The sequence below is a fragment of the Silene latifolia genome, chromosome 1, assembly GCF_048544455.1.
Source record: "Silene latifolia isolate original U9 population chromosome 1, ASM4854445v1, whole genome shotgun sequence".
Classification (NCBI taxonomy): domain Eukaryota; kingdom Viridiplantae; phylum Streptophyta; class Magnoliopsida; order Caryophyllales; family Caryophyllaceae; genus Silene; species Silene latifolia.
This window is the reverse complement of record NC_133526.1, coordinates 123,629,769-123,649,485: the sequence shown is the minus strand read 5'-3', so window position 1 is coordinate 123,649,485 and position 19,717 is coordinate 123,629,769. Positions and strand designations below refer to the sequence as shown.

At 35.8% G+C, this 19,717-nt stretch overlaps 1 protein-coding gene across 6 annotated transcripts; it reads left to right on the top strand.

Moving 5' to 3' along the window:
* The first annotated feature begins 943 nt into the window (after positions 1-943).
* Positions 944-10,878, top strand: LOC141608776 (uncharacterized). 6 transcript variants are annotated; one of them, XR_012527028.1, is made up of 6 exons: positions 944-2,031; positions 3,911-4,286; positions 7,183-7,584; positions 7,676-7,790; positions 10,352-10,429; positions 10,510-10,878. XR_012527028.1 is itself a non-coding variant. In XM_074428129.1 (2 exons), the coding sequence occupies exon 1, from the start codon at positions 1,033-1,035 to the stop codon at positions 1,987-1,989; it is 957 nt and encodes a 318-aa protein (XP_074284230.1). In that variant the 5' UTR covers positions 944-1,032; the 3' UTR covers positions 1,990-2,031; positions 3,122-3,457. The 6 variants fall into 6 exon arrangements, 2 of the variants coding, with proteins under 2 accessions (XP_074284230.1, XP_074284237.1); XR_012527029.1 differs by lacking the exons at positions 10,352-10,429; positions 10,510-10,878 and adding an exon at positions 3,122-3,236 and having other exon boundaries at positions 3,900-3,979; positions 7,496-7,584; positions 7,676-7,950; XR_012527030.1 differs by lacking the exons at positions 10,352-10,429; positions 10,510-10,878 and having other exon boundaries at positions 3,911-3,979; positions 7,496-7,584; positions 7,676-7,950.
* The last annotated feature ends 8,839 nt before the right edge of the window (positions 10,879-19,717 follow it).

The window sequence follows — 19,717 nt, the reverse complement described above, 5'->3', positions numbered from 1 at the left end:
TTTGGTCGAGTAGTGCGGGGTATAGCTGTACGATGGGCCTGGATCTCGATGGCGTGAATGGGAGGGATATAAACACCCCCATTTCATAAATTTTAGATTCGTCACCGGAGGTAAGTTATTAGTTTCCCTAGCAACTTTACCTAATATCAGGGAGAAAAGCAAAAACGTTAACGTGAATCCATTAACCCAAAATAATTTAAAACCGACCCCAAAAAAACTAATTAATTTGTCAAACAACTTTAAGCAAAAAAAAAATGGCAAATTTAACAAAAATAAACCAACCTTTAATATATCTTCCAGAAATAACCCAACCTTTTAACTTAAACAATAATAATCCAACCTTTGTATTTTTGTCACAAAAATATCCCAAAATCTCACCTAAATTAATTTCTACCTAATATTGAGAAATGATATTTTGTAAAATAGTTTCATAAATCTTTATATAAAGTTTATTTTGCGATATCCTACTTAAAAAAAATCATAACCAAAAAAATTGAAAAATTATAATTTCCTTAGTTATAAATGGAAAATTAAAACAAATATATAATTTTTTTGAAAAAAAAAATAGTTTGGAAAAGATTGCAAGTTTCAAACTTTTTAATGTTAGCGAACATTTGTAGAGTTGATAAGCCATGTTTGTGATTTCTCAATGAATAAAAAGTTTGGTGAAGATGAAAGTTTGGATCTTTTTAATTTTCTACTTGATTATTTGATTTTATGTATTGGTAATAAACTTTATATAAAGATTTATGAAACTATTCTACAAAATATCATTTCTCAATATTAGGTAGAAATTAGTTTAGGTGAGATTTTGGGATATTTTTGTGACAAAAATACAAAGGTTGAATTATTATTGTTTAACTTAAAAGGTTGGGTCATTTCTGGAAGACATATCAAAAGTTGGGTTATTTTTGTTAAATTTGCCAAAAAAAAAATTCTCTAGAACATTGGTTAACAAGGTGGCACACTCCCGAAACTGCAAGTGAAGTCCAGAACCGAAATCAAGCTTCAAGAATTTGTTAATTTGGTTCCATGAAATCACTCTTATCTCTTCCACAATTCCTTCCATTTCCATTTCCATTTCCATTTCCCTCTATCAAACACAATCCCAATTCTCATGTCTCAATTCCAATTCCCAATTCCTCAAACCCCAACAAAACCCATCTCAATACCACCCAAGAAGATGGAATTCCCATTGACGAAGTCAAAACCCTAGTCAAATTCAAGTCAAGGTACAACTTCATCAGAGTTCTAGAAGTTTCTAGAACCGCTGACCATCCTTTCAGAGGCTCTAGACTTCTCCTTCTAGATGCTCCTGGAAACATCCATAGTATCAAGTTCCTAAACAAAACACTTACTGACACTTACTTTGATGTTTTCGCTACTTTTCCCCCTATTCTGCCATCTGGCCCCATTGGTATCTTAGGTTTTGGTGCTGGTTCTACTGCTAAACTCATTTTACAGTTATACCCTCATGTTGTTGTCCATGGTTGGGAGCTTGACCCTGCTGTTATTGACGTGGGCAGGGAGTATTTCGGGCTTTCGAGGCTCGAAAGAGATTTTAAGGATAGATTGTTTGTTTATATTGGTGATGCTTTTAAGGCCAATGTCAGAGATGGGTTTGCTGGGGTTTATGTTGATTTGTTTAGTAAAGGGAGTTTGGTCCCACAATTGCAGGACACGTGGACTTGGGAAACGTTGAAAGGTAAGTTGAGGAAAGGTGGTAGGATTATGGTTAATGTTGGTGGGAGTTGTGTGGAGGCCGAGGATTCGAGGAGGGATGGGAAGGTAATCATGGAAGAGAGTTTGGAGGCAATGTACGAGGTTTTCGGTGATGATAAGCTCCATGTGTTGAGTCTTGGTAATAGGAAGGATGATAGTTCTCTTGCTCTTACGGGTGGTTTACCCGATTTGGGTTCGTGGAAGATGGCAATGCCCAAATCTTTGAGGGGTTATGTTCATATGTGGACTCCTTATGGTAGTAGATAGTATTCAGTTTCCATTACCGTGATTGAAGAAGATCCCTTGAGGGTAATGCTAATTTGTCTTTGCTGTAATGAACTAATGATATATCGTTGTTAGAAGATGAGATGATTTTGTTGAATTCGATTGTTTGATATGTGAATCTATAATTATATGATACATATAATCATTTCGATGTGTGGCTGTGCTTCACAATCTCGTGTCCTTTATTTCCTTTATGGTACACAATTATACATTACTATGTTAAGTACCCAGCACATCAATTCTACTTTGTTGAAAAAAAAGCCCTGTTTTAAAAGTGTTTATGCCTGTATGTGGAGTATTACACTCATGAATTGTATATGCATGTCTTTCACAAATAGCTAAGCATCAAACACCAGTGTCCTTTTTGTGAGTCGATAGTGTAGGAAAGGTTAAGGCTAGAATGAAATGGTAATGTTGGTACAAAATGACTTTTACATTAATAATCTCACATTGTCCTGAAAAAGATATGGTTAGTTAAGCTTATGTCAATTCTTTTTTTCATCAGACAATCAACTTTTGTTATTGTAAGGACATTAGAGAAGGCAGTTTCCTAGTACATTGACTTAAAAGAGTATATATTAGTTTATTTTTGCTTGATATCGTGGCATCAGCTTTTTCGTTAGCTTTTAATGGTACATTCCCCCGTCTTTGTCCTTTTAATCCCTCATCCTTTACCATTGTTCTTGTTATTTGTCTTTATATCATAAATTTGAGAGGCTAGTTTTTGAAATTTGATGAATATTCTTATACAAGACCGTTTAGGCATTGTGCAGATACAAAAGTAGGAGGTAAAAGGAGGGAGGGAAGGGGTATGGCGGGGAGGGATAGGAAAGTGGAGGTGGAAGGGATCCTTGTGTTTTCTTTCCAAATCCTTCCTGCAGTGGAGGGTTTTTAATTTGACTTGTAAGTGGGAGAATTGACCTTCCATTTCCCCTAGCAATCAAGAGGACTTGTTTTGCTACCTTTCCTTGCCCTATTTCTCCTCCAAATTCCTTCATCCAAACACAGATTTACGTGTTGGCCTAAAATAGCCTTTTATGTAAGATTGTGTACATGAGATCCCCTTTACCCTACCAAGGGGTATGAGTTGTGATTGAGATTTTGTGTTAAAAAGTTGGTTTGCAGGAAGCACCAGAGACCAATGTTTATAAGGTGGGTGATGTAATCAGGAATATGATTGTTCATCCAGATCAAGCATCAAAAAGAAGTCTAAGAGCAACGAAACCACGGTATCCTCCTTCCCCAAAACCAAATCTTACACGACGTCACCAGCACAGAGCACCAGAATATTGTTAGGGCAACCCGTCTTTTATTTCTAATTCTTTCTTTCCAATTGGGATGTACTATACACAAGGTGCAATTATTTTTCAGAGAAAATGTTTAACTACTGTACATTGTATATTTGTATTGCGTGTTATATAATTTGAGATATTCTATCCGTTTGGGTGTCTGCTAGGGTCTTGTCATTGTCTCCGCAACCTGATTTGAACTATATGAGACTATCTAGTGGTAAGACTAGATGAGCTCTTAAGTATCTTACTATCAACTCACTCCAGAATCTTAAAAGCTTGTTTTGCATTTGAAACGTGCTTCGTGATTCATGAGGCACATAGCAATAGTCGAACAGTTAATTTGATTGGAAGTAATACTGCATCTTCTCACATAGACCGAAATGGAGGGAGTAAAACTAAAAAGTGTGTAGGGTTACAGGACCCAAAAGTTGTAGGAGTTTTACTTCAAAGGATTTGTGTAAATAAATTCTAACCGACTTTGCTAACAAGACTCCATATCCCAGATTTCTAGCTAAGTCGCCTAATCTTCCCTCTTCTAACAGATATTATGGTATTCAAATGGTTGCTTTTCTGAATGCCATTTTTTTTATTCCTGAAAAGCTGACTTGCAGGATGTGTCCACGGAACTTATCTCTGAAGGTGGGGCCGATAATGAGGAAGAAGGTTGCCACCATAATGCGGTAAGAACAATCAGCCATTGCTTATTGTATTTGCAGTTGCATTCATTAAACTAGTATTGAGTTAATTTACTCTAATGATGGTGTAGTCCTCAAACCAAGGAACAAAATCTTGTGCGAAGTAGTATTAGATCATGAACATCATGCTTTTTGTCTACTAATCAGGGATTTTAGGGTCCTGTACTACTGTTAGGCAACTTAGAATCTGATTAGCTATGAATCAATGCAATTAACTAATTGATTTGCATATTAATAAGTATTTACACTATTCATTAATTCATTTCATTTTCGCACATTTGATTAAAAACTAGTTTTGTGACCCGTGAGAATCACGGGTTTGGTTGTTTTTGTTCTTTTATTTTTGCGGTATCGTTCATGAATGCGTTATTCGACTTGTTTATCTTCTTGCTTATTATCTTGGAGATATGTTGGTAGGATACCTAAGCAAGGCAATAAGGGTCCTGTCACAGTTCATGAGGGTAAGATATATTATAGCACCAAAACCCATAAATCCCTCATTTTAAAGAACATACGAATGTCCATTATCTGATTTCGAAGGCTGGTATTGCATATAAATTAAATGGGAAATTGTATTGTCTCGTGTTTCATCAGAGCACTTTAAACAACTTATTCGCAAAGCCTATAAGCAAAGTCAACACAAATTATGGGAAAACGTAAAATTGCATTCAAACAGTGGAATATTAACTTTGCAAACTACTCTTATTTTGCTACGGTCCTCATTGTCTACTCTTATTTTGCTAAGGTCCTCATTGTCTTTATCCTTTTACTGATTGTTGTCTTGTTGTGTTAATTATTGTCGGTCCTCTTTCTGTTTTTGTTCCCTGCTTTTTTTTACGGTGTTTAGATTGTCTCTGGATTTCGAGGGCGCTTGGCTTTGTCACGGTGGTTATTCAGTCCACTCAACATTGATGGCTTTTGGTATTCTAGTACTTGATATATTGTTTTTAGTTTGTTTTGGTGCGTTTGAAGAACCTTGGTCCTATTTTTATCCGACAAAGGAACAAAATATTGGACACTTGGACATCTAATTCTATTCCTTATTACCGAGCGTATTTTAATGAAAAAAGAAATGTAAAATAAAGTAAATATGCAAAATATATAAATGAATGGATGGTAATGATATTTTATAACTGAATTTTACATATTGCCTTTAGTCAATTAGAGACGATATGAATAATGCGCAAAAAACGCTATGTTAAAATACAACTTATGTTTATCTTACTAATTAGGCTAAATTTACAAGTTTATTTTTTTGAAATGCAATGGAGTTTGTTAAACTTTTAACAAATAAGACATTAACAATTCTTGTCGATTCATCGGTCTTGCGACATCGTCCTTGTAAATTCAAATGATTTCCAACGTATTGGGAGAAATATTATTGAAATGATTTTTGTATAACGAAAGACCTAAGTGATATACTTAAACTATTAGCAAGTAGTTGATGACATGAGACTTATACAAATAAAATTTTAGACTAAATACGCATTCAATAATTTTAAAAATAAATTTTACGTGAGCAATTTTTGAGAGGATACACCAGAAAATGTATTTGTTAAATAACGGACATCATTCTAGTTTCATTTCTATATCTCTTTTTAATTATAGTAATCTCTATATTTTTTGTTGTTGGTGAACTTTTATGTGAGGAGCTTTAACGCCTATCTCAATGAATTTCAAAGAAATAAGGATACACAATTTGTATTATTATACTTCTTCCTTTTTTTAATTATCATCTCATTTGCTTGTGAGCAATAATTAAGATTAAGAAAACATAAAAACCAATTGAAAATAAAAGGAAAAAGTTTGCAATTGGTGGAGTAATGTGAGAATGTTACCCTTAAACGATGACATTATTTTGTAATTTAAAAAAAAAAGTTATAAGAAACATTTAGTAAAATGTACGTCCCAAAGTAGAAATGAAAGAAAAAGGGTGATAATATAAAAATGGACAAAAAAAAAGAGAAGTGGGGTGATAATTAAAAAATATTATGAGATAACAAAAATATATACAAACAAAAAAGTAAACATTTCTCGAAGAAAGATTGAGAGTGCTAGAAGAAAATATTTGATGGAAAAAAAATGATTTAAAAGTTTGAAAGTATTCAAAATGGAACAATGAATTGGATAATAATCATCGGATTTCGCTCAAAAACTATGCAAAATATTTACCTTGATCCGCATTAAAAGATACGATTTATATCCTTGGAGCATATAACTTCAACAATTCCATTAAGACATTTGATTTATAATCTGTTTGTCGACTAAGATATTTGATTTATAACCTGATTGACAAAATACAAGTTGAAGAGTACACGGAAAACTAATAAAGTGCACGAAAGGGTATAAGACAATTTAGTACAATTTACAAATTTGTCAATTAATATTCCAAGGGTTGGAATATATAATGTAACATGTCACCAATAATTAGAGATTCATACTACAATTTGATATTGCACATACATCATCATAATAATAATAATAATAATAATAAAATTAAAACTCAATGAAAATGAAAAATATATTCAAGTCGAAAGATAATTGCAAAGAAGTTTCATAACCATTATTTCCAATTTCATGCAATGTTTTTGATATGTGGGTATGTCATCCTCCTGCAATTTTAATACAAACACAAAAATAATAATTAAATAAGATTCTAACTATTAACTAATTCAAAACATAATAAGAATACAAAAGTTAAATATTTCAATTGGTTATATATGCATACTTTACCTACCAACTTTTTGGATAAAAATGAAAAATAGGATTGTTGTGATATTTATATAAGAAATTTTTTGTAATTAATTATCTAATTAATTTCAATAATTTATTTGAGAGAAGAAGAATGGGGGAGATAAAAAGTTATGGTGAAATAAATACAAAGTATATAATTGTGAGGAAAACCAAAAGACCATCTATTAAAAAAAAAGAAAAAAAAAGTTAAATGAATAGGGAGATTAATACCAAATTTATGAGAGGAAAATAAAGAGTTTGTATTAATTTGTTTTTTTGTATTTGCCACTAATTTTTTTTATATTTTATAAGCATGTAACACATGGTATTTAGAGATTACTTTTAGTTAGATAATTAAGTAATTAATATAATTGAATTATTATTAACCAATAGAAAAAATACACGTGGATTAAAAAATTAAATGCTTTATGTAGGCTTTTAACTATATTGTATAGATACTCCTCAAATATATTGAATAAACGTACCGAAATGAAGAAAACGGAGGGCGTACCTTTTAGTTATCTTGCAGAAACTAAGATCACATGGATTTTCAATGACAAGTGTTGCTTAATACATCATCATGATGCGTACTGTCAAGGTTTTTACTAGATTTCATAAAAGCATTGTTTGGTCAAAAACCTGGTTATATTAACAAAGACTAGTAGGATATTGAAATGCTTATCATAAAGTTATATAGCCAGGCCTTTCTTCTTAAATCCTTCAGCTAATTTGTGGGTGTCCATTCCTTTACTTATTGAGGATGCAAAGTTTGCTAGCCAAGTTGGTCGCGTCATTTCTAGCATTGGCTCTCCTTATGCTTAGCATGACGCCGCCATTTACCCTAGCTTCTCCCAAAGGTATGTAGACTCTGCCCTTTTCCAACCTTCTGCTTTTTAGCGCTCAGTCAATATTGGCATTAAAATATTGAGCTTGTTTTGTGGGTTTTAGGCTAAAATTTAGGGTAACAGGAGTGTAATGGCCTCTAATTCAAAGGGAATTCTGCATGAACATGCTAATTGGTTTCCGCCATCACCACAACGGAACACGGGTCCGTCACCGTACGGTGGGTCACTACCTCTCCCTTGAGCCGATTCCTATGATTTTTGATGATATGTTACTGTTTTTGTTGGCTATCCATTTAGTACTTAAAAGCAAATAATGTGCTCCCAACTTGGAAAAGGGTGTTTATCATCGTCATTAATGGCTCACTACTTCTCATCGAATCCTAAAGAATTGTGCGGAGGATAATTCAGGATCATATGATATATCAATAAAGGTGTATTCTGTTTGATACAAGATATTGTTTTCCATAAACTCGTAAGTTGTTACATATTAGTTGTACTAATGACATGTGTTTGAATCGCGTCGGCAACATATTTGCCCTTATGGTTCCCTTTCTAGGTAGCACCAAAACGGACACGGACACTGACACGACACGGACACGTGACACGGCATCCCATGAAATTTAGGACACGGGACACGTCATTTAAATGTAATAAAATATATATTTTATAGTTATATGTGTGATTTTATTTTTGAAAAAGTATTGAATATTAAATTTAAATAAGTGAAGGTAAGACTTACCTTAATTATAACTCATTCTCATTTCGAAAACCAAAAACCAACTTATAATCAATCTATTTCGACATCTCATTACTAGTCTAAAGAACATCATTTGTCTCCAATTCAACTTATTTCCCCACCAAATTCAACCATATAACAATTCTCGCCATTTACCTTAAATTCAACTTGATTTCGTTTGGAGGTGTGTCCAAATACCATGGACACGGCTCAAAATACCATGGGCACGTGCCCAAATAAAAGATGAAAGTTAGACACGGCTTTACAAGTGTCCGACGAGTGTCGTGTCCGACACGGGTGTCCGACACGAGAACGCCGATTAGGAGGAGTGTCCGTGCTACCTAGTTCCCTTTACACAAACAAAACATATAAAGTTGTACTTTATCCGAGGGGAAATGAGTGGAAGATGTATAACTAAGGGTGTGTTTGGATTGAGAGATTTGGAGAGAAAGGAAAGGGAGGGAAAGTAAGAGATTTAAAATCTTTTGTTTGGATAAGAAATATTGGTAAAGAGAAATGGAGGGGGAGAGATTTGGAGGGATTCATTTTCCTTTCTCCAAGGCCAATCAAAATCTCTCCAACATAGGAAAGATTTGTAGGGAAAATGTATCCAAACAACCACTTCCTATTCTCCCTCCCCTTCTCTCCCCTCCCTTTCCTTTCCCTCTATCCCCCTCCCCTCCCTTTCCCTCCTATTTTGCTATCCAAACAAGCCCTAAAGGATGTTTTTTTTTTCTTTTCTTCAAAATTGCCCAACTGTGACTTTTGTCATTCATTATTTTAGTGAAGGTAAATAAATGAAAAATAATCCTCCCCTGCTCTCACTTGCGCATTGTATTGATGATCATCTGACTTATCTCCTCCAACCACCAATCTCTCAAAGCCAACCATCCTAGCCTCTCTTATACCAAGCACCGCTGCAAATGCTATGGTGTTCTGAACCGACAATATCTCCTTTTCTTGAATGCGACATATGACATAATCGATCCCCTTCAATCCTTCCCAATCACCCCAAAGCATGTATTGACCCCTCCTTCACCTGAACAGCCACAAATGGTTTTTTTGATCACCCCTTCCGTCATAGCCACCCATCTCACCTCATTCTGAACCCCTTAACCTTCCCTTGCCCCCCCCACCCCCCCCTCCCTACATACTCCACCTCCATCTTTGCCTACACCCTTCAACTCACCTCCATCTTTGCTAACTACCCATCGTCTTCAATTAACCCCTTGCTAAAATGGTCTAATTGTAGTATCAACTAGTCTTGCTGAAGACGGGTCGGAGCAAGTGACGGATAATGCCACTCACAAAACGGATAGGGGGGACAAGGTGGAGCACCCTCATGTGCTTCCCTCTCTCCTCTATTTGGGTCATTTGTGAGGGAAAATGGTATCTGTCACTCCAAAGTGACGGATACGTGCCGTCACAAATGAGATTTTGTGTTGTAGTATTACATAGTTGCTGGTGTGGAAAATGTGGTACAACAACCTACTCTAATTCTATAAATAAAAAGGACAGCCCAACAAAAACCAAAGACGAAAGAGTCTCCTAGTTTACCAAAAACAAATGACTCGGTCTTTGCAAAACTAAGAGCCATTTTTTTTTGTGAAATAGAATCGGTCAACATTATTGCCAACAGCCTAAACAGAAAACAATCTCCTTATAACATAAGATAATGCATACCCTTTAGATTGTCCGGAGTATATTTGTTTGTATAACCTACAATGGGTTATAATATACTTCCTCTGCCGTCATTTGTTTACCTATACTTTTGGCACAAAAATTAAGAAGAGAGGAGGTGATTATTTGTAATTGTTATTAGATGACAAATAAACGATAATGGATTTATGAGATCAAATTCAACAACGGCTTCCAGTTGACATTAAATACCGGATGTTTTATTAATACCGCTGACTTGTGAATTTGACTGCATTGTTTAATACTCCGTAACACTATAAAAAGATTCATTTAAAGGACTAAAACTCTAAAAGAGAAAAAATAACATCTCTAGGTCTGTATTTTTGAATATGCAAACATTCTCAGGTTCGCGGATCGTATGCTTGTCACTGTATATTATTCTAATTGCCAGTTTCAGCTCAACGGCTACTTCTTCTGCGAACGGTATGATTTCTGATCTCACGTTAATCATTGTCTTTTCTTAATTATACTCTTCTAAGTATTCCAATTTGTTGGATTAACAGATAATCGTAAATATGGTTGGCAGCTAATTGAACCTAAAATAGGTGACTGGAAATTGGTTGCTCTTCCACGAGTTAATAGGGACAATACCGCAAGTCATGTTCAACAAATGGATCCATCAAATCGGCGTAGCCTTAGACATGGACCATCATTTGTCAAGAACCCGTCACCGCATCCAGCACAAGAGAGTCATGGGGGTGAAATTGGTGGTGGTGTTTAGGCTTCGTAGAGGACTACTTGTATGGCCTAATGTGAGGTTGTGTCATGTAAATTGAAGCTAAGTATACGTCAATGTAAATAGACTTTAGATAGACTTCATTAGTCACTTGGATAATCGAGGGTGTTATATATAGTTTTTATCTAATATAGAGTGGGTAATCTCTTACTAGGATTGTTGGGGGATCTAGAATGCATATTAAGGGGGTGGTTTTGACGGTTATGATTGTGTGATTAGCTATTGCTTTGTTTACAAGTTATTGCACATTATATATCTGTTGAATTGTTTGCTTGACTCTTTTCATTCAAGTCATCTCTTACATTGTTGGTTATAATATCAAAAGCTTTAACAGACGAGATAGAAAGTGTGTAACTTGGTAGTGAAACACAATAAGTTGCGAGAGCCCGTTGTGATTGACCAATCGTAGTTGTAAGACCGAAAGGCGCAACCTAACCTAGGCAACACTTTAGTTTTGACCCTTTCTCCACCTTGACCCCGTTGCATTCTTGTGAATCCGACCAATACTTCGCCTTTCTCTTATTGACTTATCTCCTATCTTTTACTTTCACTTGCTTTACTTATTAGTTGTTTATTTTATTAGTTGTTTATTTTATCTTGTTTTAGTTTCCACTCGACTTACTTGACTCAATTCAAACCCAGACATTTGTGACCTAGTATAAACTATTCCAAAATCCCAAATAGCAACCTTGTTCTCCCGTCTCGGTGGATTTGACTCGACTTAACATAGCTACTAGCCTTAGGTGTTGTTGGTAACTTGTTTGATAAGGAACCTACAACAATTCCTACATTAATACATCACAACACACGTCTAGAGTGACGTTACTAATGATGAATCACTAGATTAAGAAGAGAGTTAGTAAGTGAAATGATATCGATTCTAAGTTAATTAACTATTTATACATTAAATTACGTCTTGAGTGTAAATAGGTAGACGATAAGGGTACGTAGCCTAGAGTGAGAGATAGAGAGAGATGCATTCGTTAAATTAGAGAGTTTAAGTCTTTTTTTATATTTTTAAGCTGATTTTAATTTAACAGTTAATATAAATAATTAATAAACGATAAATTAAATGCTACAATATTTAAAATAAAAGGGTTAGTTTACATTAATAAATGTTAGTTACGAAAATTAAAAGTTAGATGCGGAAAATTAAAAAGTTAGTAATAATAAAATAAAGGTTAGTCGGTTAGTTAACGATAAAAGAAATGTTAATTAGCAAATGAAAGAGAAAGAAGTTAAAAAGAGATCACTTCAGTTAATGTATTATACAACTGGTTGTATATACAACTTATTCAATATAGTTGAGCTTTGTTGCAAAGTTGTCGAACTTTATTAACAAAATTATCGAGCTAAGGTACAAAGTTACTGAGCTTAACAGAATAATTATTAAACTCAATAACTTCGTAAAATAGCTCAATAACTTGTAAAATCGCTCAACAGCTTTGTGTAAGAGCTCAACAACTTTGAGGCGGTTGTACATTGCTATTATACAACTGGTTGTATGATAGTATTTGTGATGCACACTTGACTTACATGTTTGATATCGGTATTTAACTAGTTGAGGTGTAGGTCTTAGACATTGGAATGTGTGTGTTGTGAAGGGTACGCTTTCGAAGTGATTTAAAGCAACTTGAAATTGATTTGAGTAACTGACTTAGGGCAAGATTTTCAACATGCAAATGGACATGTTTAGGTCGACCTTTGTATGAGGGTATATGTGGTACTGTAGGCTATAAAGAGGTGGTCGGAGTGGTGATGTTCTAGTGGCAGAAGTGGGGTCGAACGATGGCAGAAGAGGGATATTCATCTTAACCGAATTCTTTCGATAAAAGGGTGTTCCGTCGGGCTGTTTTGAGGGGTGATTCGAGAAGTGTTTTGAGGTGGCTTTTGTGGTGGATGGACGGGGGTGATAGGAGAAGGAGGTCCTAGTGGGAGTTGTGCGTGTAACACCCCCATCTACCAAGGAGCCTTAATCAGACCTTCCCTCGCAGATAAGGGCGTTACCATCTCGGTTGCCCGAGGACAGTAATAATCAAATGCCGATAAAAGAACGTTTATATTATATTACTAGTTATTAACAACCGACTGACGATATAAAAGATACAACTCAAAACTACTATCAGCTATGTGAACCTATCTCCGCCATGACTCATGGTAGACTCGTCCCTCCAAGCACCCAACTATGATCCAACACCAACCTGCTAAGACTGATTGCTCACCATAGTGGATCACGGTAGACACAACACAAACAGACAACACAACAAAACCACACAAGGTCAGTGACTGAGACAACAAACACACAAAAGCAGACACAACACAAGTACAACAGCCTAGGTTGCACGAAAACGGACACGGACACGGGATACGGCACTCCGAATTTTTTAGGACACGGACACGGCAAAAAAAAAATTAATATACATATTAAAATAAAGGGAATTTGAAGCCTTTTATGACTACCCTCTAAACTTTGGTCATTTAATTTAAAAGCTACAAAGTCGTAAAAATAAGCAAACAAACATTAATGCATTATACATTCAAAATCAAACTTATCTTCAAAATTCTATATTACAAACATAACTTTAAATAAAATTTAAGTTTGTGGACGCGGGCCCACGGGGGCGAAAAGCGAGCAAGCTTTTCTTGTGCATTTGTGGAGTCGCCACCAATTTATTGTGGAAAATTGGAAACCGTTCGAATACCTCGTGCCATGTCAAGACACAAAGTAGTGACATGAACACTAAGCACTCGTTACCCTTAGCATTCTATGTCTAGAATGACTCTCGTGGATGCCAGTGAACACGGATGTTCACAGAGATCTGGAGTAAGGTGTGAGGGTACGTATTAGGAAGCTCTTTTGATCGAACACCTAATCCCGCCCGCCTCGATAGCGGCCTCTACTAATGATTAGGGAAATTATCTATACTCGATATGTTGTCGATTATATGCATGCAATGCAACATCCAACGTTTTAATCCTAACATGTGAAGAATTAGACTAAGTCGGTTAACACGTAATTTAATCATACAATTGGGTCGAAGTAGAATTTTAATGTTAATTACATGTGAATGCATACAAGCAATATGATAAAGAAATACAATAAAAAATACAATGAAGGGAATTACAATAATTACATCGGATTTATTGATTTATGTCGAAAATACATTTAAAACGGATGGTTTGAGAAAAGAAAGAATAAATGAATAAACGAACAGATTAAGGGTGATAATACGAGTAATAGTTAATTAAACACGTAATTAATAAACTAGGTCAAAGCGTAAACGGAATTGGGGACGTAAATCAACTCAAAAGTAGCAAGAGCCGCGTCCCTTGGAAGAGCGCAGCGATCGCTGCGTCATTCTGGGTTGAGTTCTGGCCGTGAAGCTGGAACCGCATCTCGTTAATGTTCATTGGTGAATTTAATGGTCGATTAATGGTATTTGACTCGGATGAAAGTGATTAACATATTATTTACATGTGATTGAGGTCATAAAAACAATAAAACATGGATAAAAACTAATTAGAACGAATTATTTACAAGGTTAATAAGATTATTAATTACAAATTAACAAACTAATTAAATTAATTAGGCTAAACAGATTATTAATGATGAATTAATGACGGTAGTGATAAACAACAGATGCAAGTATGTCAAAGATGAATTCCAGAGACTCAATATGGATGAATCGAACCTCTAAAACCCGAATTGATTTTAATGACGAAAACCCGCAAATATGGATTATAAGGGATTTAAGTCGGGATTTGAAAGATGAATTAATGATTAATGATTAATGATTTACATGTTAAATTATCATACTCAAATTATTATGTTAATGAAAAATTGAAAACGAAACAAAACAATCGAATTATCGAAAGACGAAGGAAGAAGAAAGGAAGCAGGAACTGCGGCAGCCTCACGAAGAGGCGCAGCAGGTACTGCGTCCCTTCGAAGAGGCGCAGCAGTTGCTCCTGTTAGAAATTATTAATCTCATTATTCAACATATTCATATATGTTACATTTTAATTTAGTCATAAAATTAAAACTAGATCTTATGCATGCAAACATAAATAAGAATGAAAAGAAATCGACTTTCTTACTATGGGTATTTCGGATTTAGGGCACAAGTGAGTCCCATGGTACACGTTTAAGTCCCATGGACGCAACATGTCCATCATGCTTAGCCTGCGATAAAGGCTTGGTGAGCGGATCAGTTATGTTATCATCCGTCCCAACCTTACAAATCGCAATTTCCTTTCTTTCAATGAAATCTCTAATTACATGATATTTTCAAAGTACATGTCTAGATCTATTACTAGACTTTGGCTCTTTAGCTTGGAAGATCGTCCCACTATTATCACAATAGAGAGTGATGGGATCATTGGCGGTAGGTACTACTCTTAGACCTTCCGTGAATTGCTCGATCTATACTGACTTCCTTGGCGCTTCGATGCGCAATGTACTCACCTCCGTTGTTGAATCCGTAGTCACGACTTCCTTGAAGCTTCTCCACTAACAAAGACCACCATTGAGCATGAAAACGAAACCACTTGTGATTTCATGTCATCTCTATCCGTTTGGAAACTTGAGTCCGTGTAACCATTAACACGGAGCTCGGTGTCTCCTCCAAACACTAAGATAGAATCCTTAGTTCTTCTCAAGTACTTAAGGATGTTCTTGACGGCTATCCAGTGACTCTCACCTGGATTTCCTTGATATCTACTCGTCATGCTCAAGGCATACGAGACATCAGGACGTGTGCATATCATGGCGTACATTATTGATCCAACAGCGGAAGCATAAGGGATCAACTCCATGCGTTCAACATCATGGGGTTCGGAGGGCGATTGAGACTTGCTCAATAATGTCCCAATTACCATAGGTACCAATCCCCTTTTTGATTTGTCCATGCTTTGAACGTCGAAGAATCTTATCAACATAAGATTCTTGACTTAGTGCCAATATCCTCTTGGATCTATCTCTATGGATCCGGATACCTAATATGCGTTGTGCCTCTCCTAAATCCTTCATTTGAAAGTGGTTACCTAACCACTTCTTAACGGAAGACAACATCGGAATATCATTTTCAATGAGTAGTATGTCATCGACATACAAGATTAGGAACACAACATTGCTCCCACTAAATTTCATGTATAAACATGGTTCCTCAACACTTCGAGTGAAACCATTCTCTTTTATCACATGATCGAACCGATGATTCCAACTTGTAGATGCTTGCTTAAGACCATAAATGGATCTCTTAAGTTTGCACACTTTGTTAGGATTTTTAGAATCAACAAAACCTTCGGGTTGTATCATGTACACCTCCTCTTCTAAATGACCATTTAGAAAAGCGGTTTTGACATCCATTTGCCATATTTCATAATCATGAAATGCGGCAATCGCTAACAAAATCCGTATGGATCTTAGCATGGCTACGGGGGCGAAGGTTTCATCATAATGGAGACCTTGGACTTGGGTAAATCCTTTTGCCACTAGCCTAGCTTTGTAGACATCATCATGTCCTTCTATGCCATTCTTAACCATGAAAATCCATTTGCATTGAAGATGTCATAAAATTAAAACTAGATCTTATGCATGCAAACATAAATAAGAATGAAAAGAAATCGACTTTCTTACTATGGGTATTTCGGATTTAGGGCACAAGTGAGTTCTCCTTCTCACTTGTTCTTGAGCTTTCCTTACAAATGGAAGAACAAGGATTCAAAGATAGAATCCCTCCCAAAGATGTATATCCAAGATAACCTCTTAAAAGACTAATATTATTAATACTAGAACAATATTAATCTTAAAAAATTGACCCAAAATATTTGTATGTCCTCTTGAAATTCGGCCAAGAGAGGATGATTTTGGAGGTTTATTTCTCTAGTTTTTCATAAGATGTAGAGAGTTTTTGTATTTCTTACACTAGAAATAATATGTAAAGTTGTGAATGAAAAATTAGAGAGAAAAACTCTCTATGATAGCCTTTGAAAACCGGTGGGGTGAAAGAGGGAGAGCCAATGCATGGGCAAGTTATTCTTCTCAAGAAAACATAGGTATGCATGGCTACTAGCTAGGTGTGTAATCATTTTGTTTCCACTTAAAATAATCAACACAATTTTTAGCCTAATACTCCCTCCATTTTAAGACTTACATAAAATGGAAAGTCCATTTTATATTTGTCATTTGTCAATTGTCACATGTTGCTAGTCATGTGAATTTGTCATGCATTTTTAACATATTAAAAATCAACGTATTAATAAAAATACGTTATGTACAAAATCGACTTAGTAATTCATAATTACCTGTACCAAAACGGTTTACCAATTATAAATCACAACGTCTTGTATTTATAATAAATTATTCATTCAGTTTTAATTGTTTCCGTAAACAATAATTTCATCTAAGCAATAAAACAATTCGATCACTTAGACCATATCTTATTTAATCAAATTACAATGAGACACGTAAATATTACTTCCAAAATCGTCCGTCAATTTTAAGTGATTTAATTAACCCGTATCGACATACGATCAATTAAATAATCAATTAAGAGTGTTACCCTTTAGGTATGACCTAAGGGGATCAACTGATCACCACCGCCGCACACTGAGTAATGTCAAACTCTAGTCACCAATCATTACCGATATGTGTGGACCAGTTGATAGTAAAATTATTACTTCCCAATTGTATTCTTAAAATGAGATTTAAACATGTGATCATCATGATCAACAGTTGTGATCGCATTATTGTCGGAGGACACATATTCCAACAATTTCCCACTTGACCTCGACAAGTGTGCGTCACCAATTCTCTTGTCCTATTACTATCTCCCACTCAATGCAAGGTGTCTTTCAGGTAGTACTTGCAAGTGATCATATCGAGAGTGGTTTCCTCGATCTGGAGAATAACTGATTGACCGGAATCATCTACCATAGATACCTTCCGAGCGTGGCCATGCATTTCCAGTTCATTACTCCTCGAGTGGCCCTGAGATATTGTTTTAACCCTGACAAGGGGTGGACAATTCCTATCGCAGTTATTCCCTTTGACTAGCCACAACCATCATAACCCAAAATATGCCCATTTGACCCCATTTACGAAGGTCGTAGTAACATAAATCAAAGTTAATCTGAAACTGTGCCACCTTGGGCGAACAGTCTTTAGTCAAAAGAATCGACTCATTAGAATACTATAGTAGCTCTCGCCACGACCAGGCTATATAAATTTGCCAGAACTCTATAAGCGGTCATTAGCTCGACAAAGTGTTCCTAACAGTCTGCCTATGTGATCGACTAGTCATTCTCATATGACTCTATGGCACTTGAACTTGCCATAAATCTCATCACACTCTAGTCACTTCGAGACGTCACCTCATACAAGTGACTATGGGCGAATACAATATTAATCCGTGTTCACTTTAACGGGGTTCAATTGTCACTACAACCCATTTGGATGTAACAATGTATAAAGAAAAGATAAAAGACAAATGTGATTATGAACATGAACAAAAACAACACTTTTAATTCATTTCAAAATCTAACACAAACTTGGTACACGTTTAAGTCCCATGGACGCAACATGTCCATCATGCTTAGCCTGCGATAAAGGCTTGGTGAGCGGATCAGTTATGTTATCATCCGTCCCAACCTTACAAATCGCAATTTCCTTTCTTTCAATGAAATCTCTAATTACATGATATTTTCAAAGTACATGTCTAGATCTATTACTAGACTTTGGCTCTTTAGCTTGGAAGATCGTCCCACTATTATCACAATAGAGAGTGATGGGATCATTGGCGGTAGGTACTACTCTTAGACCTTCCGTGAATTGCCTGATCTATACAGACTTCCTTGGCGCCTTCGATCCGCAATGTACTCACCTCCGTTGTTGAATCCGTAGTCACGACTTCCTTGAAGCTTCTCCGCCTAACAAAGACCACCATTGAGCATGAAAACGAAACCAGCTTGTGATTTCATGTCATCTCTATCCGTTTGGAAACTTGAGTCCGTGTAACCATTAACACGGAGCTCGGTGTCTCCTCCAAACACTAAGATAGAATCCTTAGTTCTTCTCAAGTACTTAAGGATGTTCTTGACGGCTATCCAGTGACTCTCACCTGGATTTCCTTGATATCTACTCGTCATGCTCAAGGCATACGAGACATCAGGACGTGTGCATATCATGGCGTACATTATTGATCCAACAGCGGAAGCATAAGGGATCAACTCCATGCGTTCAACATCATGGGGTTCGGAGGGCGATTGAGACTTGCTCAATAATGTCCCAATTACCATAGGTACCAATCCCCTTTTTGATTTGTCCATGCTGAAACGTCGAAGAATCTTATCAACATAAGATTCTTGACTTAGTGCCAATATCCTCTTGGATCTATCTCTATGGATCCGGATACCTAATATGCGTTGTGCCTCTCCTAAATCCTTCATTTGAAAGTGGTTACCTAACCACTTCTTAACGGAAGACAACATCGGAATATCATTTTCAATGAGTAGTATGTCATCGACATACAAGATTAGGAACACAACATTGCTCCCACTAAATTTCATGTATAAACATGGTTCCTCAACACTTCGAGTGAAACCATTCTCTTTTATCACATGATCGAACCGATGATTCCAACTTGTAGATGCTTGCTTAAGACCATAAATGGATCTCTTAAGTTTGCACACTTTGTTAGGATTTTTAGAATCAACAAAACCTTCGGGTTGTATCATGTACACCTCCTCTTCTAAATGACCATTTAGAAAAGCGGTTTTGACATCCATTTGCCATATTTCATAATCATGAAATGCGGCAATCGCTAACAAAATCCGTATGGATCTTAGCATGGCTACGGGGGCGAAGGTTTCATCATAATGGAGACCTTGGACTTGGGTAAATCCTTTTGCCACTAGCCTAGCTTTGTAGACATCATCATGTCCTTCTATGCCATTCTTAACCATGAAAATCCATT

Bases quoted from the DNA above. Each gene is read 5' to 3' on its own strand.
- LOC141608776 (XM_074428129.1), top strand. From the start codon at position 1,033: ATGAAATCACTCTTATCTCTTCCACAATTCCTTCCATTTCCATTTCCA.